The 12,761-nt window shown below is 41.0% G+C and overlaps 1 protein-coding gene across 1 annotated transcript in view; it reads left to right on the forward strand.

Moving 5' to 3' along the window:
- Nucleotides 1–11,946: 11,946 nt before the first annotated feature.
- Nucleotides 11,947–12,761, forward strand: part of TOPAZ1 (testis and ovary specific TOPAZ 1) — a 133,462-nt gene continuing 132,647 nt past the window's right edge. The window contains 2 exon segments of the mRNA XM_059162283.1: nucleotides 11,947–12,301; nucleotides 12,304–12,427. Of these exon segments, the coding sequence (XP_059018266.1) occupies nucleotides 12,074–12,301; nucleotides 12,304–12,427 (352 nt within the window). The 5' untranslated portion in view covers nucleotides 11,947–12,073.

A 12,761-nucleotide genomic window follows, 5' to 3' on the forward strand; every position in this document is an offset into this window, starting at 1 on the left:
TTGATTTCTCTTTCTTCTGTCTTGTTGTTGGTATATAGAAATGCAACTGATTTCTTTGCATTGATTTTATATCCTGACACTTCACTGAATTCCTGTATAAGTTCTAAAAGTTTTGGAGTGGAGTCTTTTGGGTTTTCCACATAAAGTATCATATCATCTGCAAAGAATGAGTTTGACTTCTTTACCTATTTGGATGCCTTTAATTTCTTTTTGTCGTCTGATTGCTGAGGCTAGGACTTCTAGTACTATGTTGAATAGCAGTGGTGATAATGGACATCCCTGCTGTGTTCCTGATCTTAGTGGAAAAACTCAGTTTTTCCCCATTGAGAATGATGTTTGCTGTGGGTTTTTCATAGATGGCTTTGATGATATTAAGGAATATCCCTCCATCCTACACTTTGAAGAGTTTTGATAAAGAAAGAATGCTATATTTTGTCAAATGCTTTTTTGGCTTCTATTGAGAATATGATATGGTTTTTGTTCTTTCTTTTATTAATGTATTATATCACATCAATTGATTTGTGGATGTTGAACCAATCTTGCAGCCCAGGGATAAATCCCACTTGACTGTGGTGAATAATCCTTTTAATGTACTTTTGGGTCCTATTGGCTAGCATTTTGGTGAGAATTTTTGCATCTGTGTTCATCCAGGATATTGGTCTATAATTCTATTTTTTGATGGGGTCTTTGTCTGGTTTTGGGATCAAGATAATGCTGGCCTCATAAAATGAGTTTGGAAGTTTTCTTTCCTTTTCTATTTTTTTGGAACAGTTTCAGAAGAGTAGGTATTAGTTCTTCTTTAAATGTTTGGTAGAATTCCCATGGGAAACTGTCTGGCCCTGGGCTCTTATTTGTTGGGAGATTTTTGGTGACTGCTTCAATATCCTTACTGGTTATGGGTCTGTTCAGGTTTTCTATTTCTTCCTGGTTCGGTTTTGGTAATTTATATATCTCTAAGAATGCATCCATTTTTTCCAGACTGTCAAATTTGCTGGCATATAGTTGCTCATAATATGTTCTTATAATTGTTTGTATTTCTTTGGTGTTGGTTGTGATCTCTCCTCTTTCATTCATGATTTTATTTATTTGGGTCCTTTCTCTTTTTGTTTTGATAAGTCTGGCCAGTGGTTTATTAATCTTATTAATTTTTTCAAAGAACCAGCTCCTAGTTTCATTGATTTGTTCCACTCTTCTTTTGGTTTCTATTTCATTGATTTCTGTTCTGATTTTCATTATTTCTCTTCTCCAACTGGCTTTAGACTTTCTTTGCTGTTCCTTCTCCAGCTGTTTTAGGTGTAGGCTTAGGTTGTGTATTTGAGACCCTTCTTGTTTCTTGAGAAAGGCTTATATCTCTATATACTTTCCTCTCAGGACTACCTTTGCTGTGAACAGTTGTTTTTTCATTATCATTTGTTTCCATGAATTTTTTCAATTCTTCTTTAATTTTCTGGTTGACCCATTCATTCTTTGAAGGATAATGCTCTTTAGCCTACATGTATTTGAGTTCTTTCCAACTATTCTCTTGTGATTGAGTTCAAGCTTGAGAGCATTGTGGTCTGAAAATATGCAGGAAATGATCCCAATCTTTTGGTACCACTTGAGACCTGATTTGTGACCCAGGATGTGATCTATTCTGGAGAATGTTCCGTGTGCACTAGAGAAAAATGTGTATTCTGTTGCTTTGAGATGGAATGTTCTGAATATATCTGTGATGTCCATCTGGTACAGTGTAACTGTCCCTCAGAACAATGTATTACTTAAAATATAACCCATGGGAAATTTTACTAGTTACCAAGTATGTTTAGATATAGCCTTAAGAAAAACACATACTGGCAACAGGCCTCTGGAGGAGAGGACGATATACGGCCTAGAACCTGAGCAGCTGGGGATGCCCAGCTCGTTCAGGGTGGAACGCCACCTGCTTCATTTTTCCGTTATCTGTCCCCTCCTCCCCAGAGCAACTGTAGCTAATTAGATAAGTCCTTTGAATGTGTTTGCTCAACTATAAACTTTATACTACTTGACCACACATATTTTGTCTTCCTTCTTGTTTATCTACATGGCATACGATTAATGTTTAGCCTTCTTCAGCTCTTCTGTTGATTACTGTCTACACCTAACAAAAATGGGACTGAGGAGTTGTTTGGGGCAACAGTCTTTTCTACTTTTGTTCCCTGTTCCCTTTCTCTTGCAGCTGAGTTGTTTGTGCCTCATTCTTCTTCCATGTGCCTTCAGGAAGTGGCAGGCTAGTTTGTCATTTAAGGCCTTTATTTCCTTGTTGATTGTTGATCTTTTGCTTGGATTATCTATCCACTTCAGTGAGGGGATGTTAAAGTTCCCTACTATTATTGTTTTATTGTCGATGTGTTTCTTTGATTTTGTTATTAATTGGTTTATATAGCTGGCTGCTCCCATGTTAGAGGCAATGTTACTTAAAATTGTTAGATCTTCTTGTTGAACAGACCCTTTGAGTATGTTATAGCATCCTTCTTCGTCTCTTATTGTAGTCTTTGCTTAAAATATAATTTATCTGATATAAGGATTGCCACCCCAGCTTTCTTTTGATGTCCATTAGCATGGTAAATTGTTTTCCACACCCTCACTTTAAATCTGGAGGTGTCTTTAGGTCTAAAATGAGTTTCTTGTAGACAGCATATTGATGGTTTTTTGTTTTTTTATCCATTCTGATACCTGTATCTTTTGATTGGGGCATTTAGTCCATTTACATTCAGAGTAACTATTGAAAGATATGAATTTAGTGCCATTGAATTGCCTTTAAGGTGACTGCTTCTGTATATTGTCTCTATTCCTTTCTGGTGTACTACTTTTAGGCTATCTCTTTGCTTAGAGGACCCCTTTCAATATTTCCTGTAAGGCTGGTTTGGTGTTTTCAAATTCTTTAAATTTTTGTTTGTCCTGGAAGATTCTTATCTCTCCTTCTATTTTTAATGATAGCTTAGCTGGATATAATATACTTGGCTGTGTATTTTTCTCAATCAGTGCTCTGAATATTTCATGCCAGTACTTTCTGGCCTACCAGGTCTCTATGGATAAGTCTGCTGCCAATCTAATATTTCTACCATTGTATGTTATAGACTTCTTGTCCCGAACTTCTTTCAGGATTTTCTCTTTGTCAATAAGACTAGTAAGTTTTACCATTAAATGATGGGGTGTGGACCTATTCTTATTGATTTTGAGGGGGGTTCTCTGTGCCTCCTGGATTTTAATTCTTGTTCCCTTCTTGTATCAGGGTTATAATTTGCTCCAATATACCTTCTGCCCCCCTCTCTCCTTCTTCTTCCTCTGGAATCCCAATTATTCTACTATTATTTCATCTTATGGTATCACTTATCTTTCAAATTCTCCCCATGGTCCAGTAGTTGTTTATCTCTCTTTTGCTCAGCTTCTTTATTCCATCATTTGGTCTTCTATATCACTAATTCTCTCTTCTGCCTCATATATCCTAGCAGTAATAGCCTGCATTCTTAATTGTATCTCATTAATACCTTTTTTGATTTCAGCTAGATTAGATTTTAGTTCTTTTATTCCTCCAGAAAGGGCTTTTATTTCTCCACACAGTGTTTCTCTAATATCCTCCATGCTTTTTTTGAGTCCAGATAGCATCTTGAGAATCATCATTCTGAACTCTAGACCTGACATATTACCAATGTCTGTATTGATTAGGTCCCTAGCTGTCGGTACTGCCTATTGTCATTTTTTTGTTTTGTTTTGTTTTGTTTTTGTGGTGAGTTTTACAGCCTTGTCATTTTATCCAGATAGAATATATGAAGGAGAGAATAAAATACTAAAAGGGTGGCAAAAACCCCAGATAAATGTATGCTTACCAAGTCAGAGGAGACCCCAAACTGGGGGGAGAAGAAAGGGGATAAGAATAAATTTAAAAAATATATGTATGTATATGTATTAGATTGGTGAATAGAATAGAGCCACCCACTTGATTCTGGGTGTGTTTTGATCTCTTAGGAGAAACTACCTCCCAAAATTTTATAGAAAGAAAACATATATATACAAAAATAAGGGTAAACACCATAAAGGGATGGAATATAACTGTAAAGATGAAAATTTAAAAAAAAATTCTAAAAAAGGGATCAATAAGATAAGTTGGTTGGAAAAAGAAAGAAGAAAAAAAGGGGGGAGAGAATGTGCTCAGGCTGGAGACTAGAACAAAGCGCTGTGTTAGATTTAGGGTATATTTTGATGTATTAGAAGAAACTGTATCCCAAAATTTTTTAGAAAACAGAAAACCTTATATATATTCAAAAAATAAGGTTAAATGCAATGAAGGATAAAATATGACTATAATAATGAAGGTTTAAAAATATTTTAGGTAGTATTGTGAAGATAAACTAGTTAAAAACATTAGAAGAGGAAAGAGGAAAAGTTAAAAAAATAGAATAAGAAAAAAAAATTGAAAAAATTTAGTTTAACTTTGCAAGACTAAAGGATCATGGGGAGAAAGCCATGAATTGCATGCATTGTTTTCCCCTAGCTCTGGAGTTCCACTGTTCTCCTGATCAGTGAACTTGGTCCTGACTGGATGTTTTTGCTTCTGGGGCAGGGGCCTGTTGTAATGATTCTCAAATGTCTTTGCCCAAGGTGGAATTGTACCGCCCTTGCCAGGGGTCAGGCTAGGAAATCTGCTCAAGATCACTCTTGGGAGTTTTTGTTCCCTGAATGCTTTCCACAGAGCTTTGGAGGATGGGATTGAAAATGGCAGCCTTCCAATCTCCAACCCAGAGTTGCCGAGGGCTCAGGGCCCTATTCCTCAGTGTGCCCTCAGAGAAAAGGGGTCAATCACTCCAGTCTCCCCGGTCTCAAGCCGCACTCTGGGCTCACCCACCCTGTGACTGAGCATTTCTGTCTCTGGCTCACAGCCCTGTTTGGAGTCTCCAAACCCAGCAGATTCCTGCCTCCAGAGGAGGAAGGTGTGTCTCTCTGGATCTGCCACTTATGGAGTCCCTGCTCAAAAAGTAGGGGCCCGACTGTGCTGCAGATCATGGTTTAAGGTAACCCCAAGCTGAGAGCTCACTCCTCCGCTCTGCCTCCGTAGTCAGCTTCCCCGCTCTGATATCTGGGAACTCTGCCACACTCAGACACCCCCAGTCTTTCTGTGACCCCGAGGGTCCTGAGTCCATACTGTCCCTGCATGGCTCCACCCCTGCTTAGCTCCTAGAGTGATATCCTTCAGTGGAGCAGACATTTAAAAGTTCTGATTTTGTGCTCCACTACTCTGTCATTTGCTGGAAGCTGGCCCCTCCCCCCCTGGTCTCTCTTCCTGTAGCTTTGGATTCACTTTTCCACATGTCCTACCTTTCAGAAAGTGGTTGATTTTCTGTTCCTAGAATTGCTGCTCTTCTTCTCTTCGATCTCCTGTTGAGTTTGTAGGTGTTCAGAATGGTTTGACAACTATCTAGCTGAACTCCTGTGACCTGATGTCATTTCCGTCTGCTACTCTCCACCATCACGCTGAGACCCAGAGAAGCTATTGAAAGGAAGGAAAGATGCAAATTGAATTCATTTTCCTTGTGACTCTTTTGGATGCAACCTCCAAACCCAACATCAGTAGCTGCTGCTGGGATTTTGTTCCCTCACTTTCTGGTTGGCAATGGTTGTAAGAGGAACCACGCTTCCAGCCTCACTAGAACATCAGCAGTTGAGGCGGCAGGAGCAGTAGCATCACCCCAGAATGAAAATTCTTGATTAATGTTCTCTGCTAAGTGAGTCAAAGCCAGAAAAAAACTGTTTAACCCGGCCACTTGGATAAAAAACATGGGGAGGAGACTACAAAGCAGGACGTGGTGCTAGAGATATATAACTTTAGAAGTCATCAATGTGTATATAATGTCCTTTTGAGTGGAAAATTGACTAAATAGAAGGAAATTTTCCCTATCACAATTCAAATCAAACCATCTAAGCAGACATCCACTCTACCTACTGGTTAGCTTGATTCTGACATAGTAGCCACTAGCATAGTCCCCTCCTAGCTGAGGTTATCCTGTATTGGATAGTGAAATGGCAAATCGCTCCTCCAAAAACAAGATAAAAGACTGCAATAATGACCCTAATTCAAATGGAAATTTGAAAGGCATAAATATAAGATCCCTTACAGAGATGCTAGTGTGCTTGTACCTGTAAAATAGTCATTCTTACAATAGGTATGTGCTTGCTTCTATCTCCCACTCAGACCAAAGGTGGTTGTCTCCTGAAGAATGATCTCTTGGGAGTACAGCAACCAGAAGAAACAGTTAGGAAATGATTGATTCACAGCACTTTTAAATTAGCTTCCTGCACCTCTAAGTGGTAAAATGAAGAGCTTAGACTAGACAATTTCTAAGGTCCTGCTTTCCTCACAGATTTCCATTGTTTTCCATTTTGGACTTAATACATTGACTGATTGAGTTCTTCAGACTCAGTGACACAATCAAAAATTCTTATGATCAGGGGCACCTGGGTAGCTCAGTGGATTAAAGCCTCTGCCTTCGGCTCAGGTCATGATCTCAGGGTCCTGGGATCGAGCCCTGCATCAGGCTCTCTGCTCAGCAGGGAGCCTGCTTCCTCCTCTCTCTCTCTGCTTGCCTCTCTGCCTACTTGTGATCTCTGTCAAATAAATAAATAAAATCTTAAAAAAATAAATTAAAAAAAAAAAAGTTCTTATGATCAAACAGCATAGAGCAGGAGGAAAGAGTGATGACTCATCCTTGGTTGCTTTGGTTCTAAAGACCTGTAGTAGGTAGAGAGTTAATTGAGAGTCTCATGTCTGGACTTCAATATCTGAAGTAAAATATTGGCCTTTGATTTTTTTTTCTAGAGGTAAAATAGTATCATTGATTTAAAAAACATTTTAAAGTTTCCAATATGTTATTATTTGCTGAACACCAGATTGATTGTGTGATATTCCTGGACAGAACATTTACAATCTAAAACTCAACAAGAAGCTAATCCTGAAGAAAGTATTGGAAATACTTAAGAGAAATAAAAATGACCATTTCTTGGGAGAATATCACGTTATTTAGACATTCATTTTAAGATTGTGAGAACATTTCCTGACACTTGTCAGGACACTTGTGTTAGAACAGAAGTCTTTCCTTTCATCCCCTTTGCTCCTTCCACCATAATCCTTAGTTACTGGGGATTTGCGGGGGGGGGGGATTCTTTTATTTTTTAATTTTTTAATTTTTAATTTTTTATAAACATATAATATATTTTTATCCCCAGGGGTACAGGTCTGTGAATCGCCAGGTTTACACACTTCACAGCACTCACCAAAGGGGAGGGAGGATTCTTAAAGGAAAAGAAATTAAGTATTTTAAACAAAGGAATGTAATGCAGGAGTTGGGCTGAATGAGCAGAGAAAATGAACAAGGTTTCATGGTTTCCAGAAGGTTCCAGAGGTTCATAACAATAGAAAGACACTGCCTCTTCTTGAAGCAGAGATTTCAAGGTACCTGATGAAAGCTGCATCACAGTGAGCCTTACCAGCAAGAGTTGGAGTCTCAACGGAGACACATCCATGTCTGATAGGCAGCCTAAGGAAGACAAAAGTATCCCTTCTCCATTCTCCTACCAGTGTCCTCCATAGGCCAAATCTCACCCAAAGCCAGCTGACCTAGGGGAATGGAAAACACAGACTGCAGAGGCTGGCCCCTGTGATTCAAAGCAGGCAGTGGAAGGGTATGGGATTGCCCTGAGTGCAAACTGGACAGGCATGATACAGAATAACACTGTCAAAGCTGATAGATCCTAACAATAGAGAGGTTTGGTAGCCTTCTGGATGTTTGTACAAGTAGATGGATCTGTATCATGGATCTGTAGGACTGGCTTCATGGGCACATGATCTCTATGGTTGCACAGGCCCCATGAATTATGTAGCCTGTCCTGTGCATTAATAATCTACAGCTGCAGTTGTCGAATATAGAGAGAATGTGGCTGTGATGTTATCTTTCAGGTTAGAGACGCAAAGGACATTCAAGAAGCAGTGATGCTGAAGTTGACTTTGAAGGCTGAATAGTAGTGTCAGTGAGAATCCAGGGGCAAAGGGAGAGGGTTAATAGAAAAAGGGAAGGGAATAGAAGAGAAGGGACCCCCCGACTCTAGCAGAGGGCCAACTTTATGTAGATTGAGATGCAACCCAATAGATATGGGTAAATATTCTGCTCCATCTTCTGAACTCTGAAGTGTAGGAGATCTACTACTAGGAAGATTGAGTATTTTTGGTAAACAGCTCTGCCTGCCCTTTCCAGAAATTACCAAGCCCACTAGGATTATGATAATCATGTCACAGAAGAGAGCAGAAGATCCATAAAAACTTGTATGAACACACCTAATTTCCTCAGGTTTTCCATGAAAGCAGTTTGGTATGAAGAACTTGTAATCTGTAACAAAGATGAGAATTTCCTTATTGAATACACTCAGTGTATTCATTTTTCAATTTCCTATGCTACTAAACTCTTCCCATTCTTCTTTTATGCATTGCTAAACAGTTATGGGTCATAAAAGTTTTAAATTCTTGGGTCTATAGCTATATTTATCTCATCTGTTTTTATTCAGACCAAAGAAGCTGGACTCTTGAATTTTTATCTTTTATTTTACTAAGATCTTAGTAACAATATTTATCTTATAAATAGTAAAAGTCAAAATTATAAAGAGTTTCTCTTTTGATATGTTGAGGTTTTTATTTAACATATCTACGTAATATTTACAATCTGCTAGGCATTGTTCTAAGTGCCTTACAAATATTTGCACACAAACTTAAGTTCTCCATTTGTTAAAGCCCTTTGTTGAAGTGTTCTTTAACAAAAAGACAGGTTAACAAGAGAAAAACAGTTTAATGCATACAGGGTACATCATGCAGGAGAAACCTCAACAAAGAGTTAACATCAAGTGGTGGCTTAGAACTCTGGCCTATAAAGTGCTATCATCTTCAACAGTGAACACTAAATTTATTTAGAAGTGGTACCACAAAGGAAAACTATTTTAGGCTTCCTAGAGTGACAAACTGCAGGAAGATCGATATATAGGAAGAATCTAATGGAGTAAGGTTAATTTGCAGATTGCTGTAGTTTCTATCTCTATGCTGTAGATTCTATCTCTATGCTGATAGAAGTCTAGAGTCATCTCCAGTAAAGCAAAATTTATATCCTGCCTTTAAGCAGAAAGGGTGGGGAAGTTGAGAGAGTTTTTCCTGTATTTGTTGCTTCCTAATTGTTGTCAGCTCAAAACAATGTTTATGTCAAAAAGTCATATTTTGGGGTGACATATTCCTTCCAGAGACACTATTATTATTTCATTTTCAGATGAGAAAACTGAGGCACAAAGTGCCTCTTTGTGAATGAACATGTAGCCTGAAACCCCTTAAATAGCTTTTTCTATTCTGTAATTCTTAAACTGGTTTCCCTTTACTGAGTTTTTCACAAGCAGAAAGAAACAAGAGAAGTTTCTAGATCCTCTACACCTCCCTTACCTAAGTTCTAGTTATAGAAGATCCTAAGAATACTCCTTTTAAACTGCTTAACCAACCTACTAGGCTACTCTGGGCATCATACCATCTTTTTTTTTTTTTTTAACGATCACAAGTAGGCAGAGAGGCAGGCAGAGAGAGAGGAGGAAGCAGGTTCCCTGCTGAGGAGAGAGCCTGACACTGGACTCGATCCCAGGACCCTGAGATCATGACCTGAGCCGAAGGCAGAGGTCTTAACCCACTGAGCCACCCAGGTGACCCCAATCATACCATCTTTTAATGTCCACACCCATTGTGTTAAAAAATCACCAAGTTTTTCTTAAAACATACAAAATGCAAAGACTAACAGAAGGTATCTGCGTTGAAAGAGATCCACGAGAAAAGAGCTGAAGGTAATGTGTTAGCAGGCAGGCAGGAATACCTGACACTCCTTGCTCCCAACACACACACACACACACACACACGCACACACACAAGTGTAGGGAGAAAGATAGCAGGGAAGCTTCCTTGAGAGGTGATTCTCACACTGTATCTTGAAGGGGAACATGTAGTTCACCAGGCAGAAAAGCAAAAAACAATTTCCAGGACTAGCATGTAGAGAGGCACAGGCCTGACACAGTATACAAAGTGCAGGAGATATGTATTGTTAGAAGATTGTTTTTTCCTCCAAAAGATAAAGTCATGTTTTTCATAAAGATGTTAAAATGAAAGTGTGTTAATGACTTTCTATCATCAGGCAGATTTTATAATTACCAGTTGAGAAGACAAGTCCGAAGAACAGACCCATTTATAGATCAGGAATTTTAAAGAGAATGTGCAAATTGAGGCAAAACTGGGTTCTTCCACCAGTGAGAGGAGAACATCTATAGTTCTAGTCAACTGAACATCTATATGACAGAATTCGCATGTCTACAGACCATCTTATGCATTGCTACTACTTATTTAAAACTTAGAGCTGTAAGATAGCTCCCATAGAATCAGAATCAGATAACGCAGAAGGGTGACTCCTTCACATAATTTTCCACCGAAGCTCAACTTTTCCCATACAGTGACAGTGAGAGACAAAATTCATTAAATATCTAGTGGCCACATCAGAGAGGGCCACAAATACCAAACTGAAGAGTTTGGACTTCTTTCTGCTAGTTGTAGTCTCTGAGTAAAGAAAATTCATGAGGAGCCAAGCTGAGAAATGCCAGCATCTCCTTTCATGGGAGGGGAGGGGCAAGGCTGGCAGCAGGTAGAAGCTTCTTTGGAATAATACAAATATCACCAGCTAGACCCCAAGATCTGACTGTACTGCCCACCTGCTTGTACTCACTGACCTTTGTCCCACATTTTTCCTTAAGCTCTTTTTTCCTGCTTATACCTTAACTCAGGCAAATGAAAGTGAAATCTCCCTGGAGCAGTAACTACTGCCTCTGCCCACCCAGACAACCCACACTGGTTTGAACTTAACCCCTGACTCACGCTTGCACAGTTGGACCACAGAGTGGCCTGTGGAATGATTGAAGACTACTTTTACCTCATTATAATACTAAAATCTCCAGCCAAGAAGAAGCCTGAGCCTCGTTTACATAACATACAATGTCATGTATAGGAATATTTTCTTAAGACACATGCAGGATCCTATGCCTGCCTTTACATATGATAACAAGGCTTCTCTATCTAAATATTCATCCTAGCCCTAAATAAAAGGAACCCATTCACCCCTGCTAGGGAGTCACGGCTTTGGAAGTTATTACCCATAATCTCCTTATTTGCTGCAAATGAAGTTTCTTTGTGCCACAACTCAGTCTGGTGCAATTTCTGACTCACCAAGGAGCAAACTCAAGGTTGGTTCGATTACACAAGGACAGAAGCATGAATACAATTTAGGAGGCTGATGCAGTAGATCAGTCAGATTCCAGGAGCCAGAACCAAATAGCAAAGGGGAGAGTGGCTGACAAACACAGAAAGTAGAATCAAGCAGACATAATGAATGTGGCTGAGAGGGATGATGTGGAAAGAAGCTGTGTTTAAAGGTTTCTGAATTTCTTAAGACAAGTAAGTGGATGGTGGCACATCCACCAACACAGGAGCAAGCCTGTGAGGGAAGATAAGCTCAGTGTTGCAACCATACAAGAGCTTGAGGTGCCTATAGGATATGTGGGTAAATAAATCAAGAGGGCTGATAGAAAGGGACCCCACGTGGTTTGGGGATGGTTAGAAGCCACTGGCCAGCAGTCATCTCTGCCAGCGGCCAAGCGGAAGGGGCAGCAAGTGAGAGAAAGAGCCCTGAAAGTTTCCAGGAGACTCTGGCCTAGAAAGGCGCCACGGGCCACCGTCGCAAGCAGTGAAGCCTGCAATCAGGCCTTGCACTGGCTTGGGCCCTTCTGCCCGTTGGGCCCCGCCCAGACTGCCTAGGTCTGCAGCGCCCAGACCCCACTTCCGCTTCCGGCCCCCGAGCCAGACGGCAGGCGGCGCGGAGCTGGGCCAAGGCTGGGGTCTTGGCAGCGGAAGCAGCTTTTGCGTGGCGGGTGGCCGCCTGTGAGCGGGTGCGGCCGGCCTCGGAGGGCATCAGCGGGCATCGCGGGCAGGGCGGGCCGCCCGGGGCTGATGCGGCGGCTGCTGCCCTCGGGCCCCACGGCGGCCCACGGGCGTGAAGGCGACGCGCGAGGCTCGAGGAAGCGAGGCCGGCGGCCAGGGCCAGGCGAAGCGGGAGGCTGCGGCCCTGAGGTCTGGGAACGCGAGGAGAGCAGGCAAAAGAGGAGAATGGTGGCCCGGGCGTCTGGGAGAGAAGAGGTGGAAAGTGACAAGTCGGGTGAGGAGTCCGGGCTGGGAAGGCTGCTGTGAGGCGGCTGAGAGGAGGGTCTGGGGGCCAGGGGAGCCCTTCGGACCCCTCAGATCCTCAGGGATTAGAAGCAGCAAAGGAGGCGGAGCTCCCCTTGCATTTGGGCAGACAGCAAGAAAGCGCTCAGGGATTGCGCCCATTTTTGCATTTGCACCTCAGCCTGCCCCATCATTGTTTCACACTAGTGTTTAACTTGAGTTTGTGTGGGCTTTACCGATGCACGTGGTTGACCAGGAGGGGGAAGAACAGGAATTCTCTTAGAAGGTGTTTGCCCTGTTAGGAGCCCTTGATCAGAATTACGGTAAGAGGAATTCCTACTAGTGATCCATTTTGGATAGTGTGAAGTGATACTGATGCTAGAGGTTATTCAGCTGCCTTGAAACTTATGTATGTAGTTCCTTAACAGAAATTAGGTCTTTCATTTAAAAGCATTTGTGTGTTCCCATACAGCTA

The sequence above is a fragment of the Mustela lutreola genome, chromosome 2, assembly GCF_030435805.1.
Source record: "Mustela lutreola isolate mMusLut2 chromosome 2, mMusLut2.pri, whole genome shotgun sequence".
Lineage (NCBI taxonomy): Eukaryota > Metazoa > Chordata > Mammalia > Carnivora > Mustelidae > Mustela > Mustela lutreola.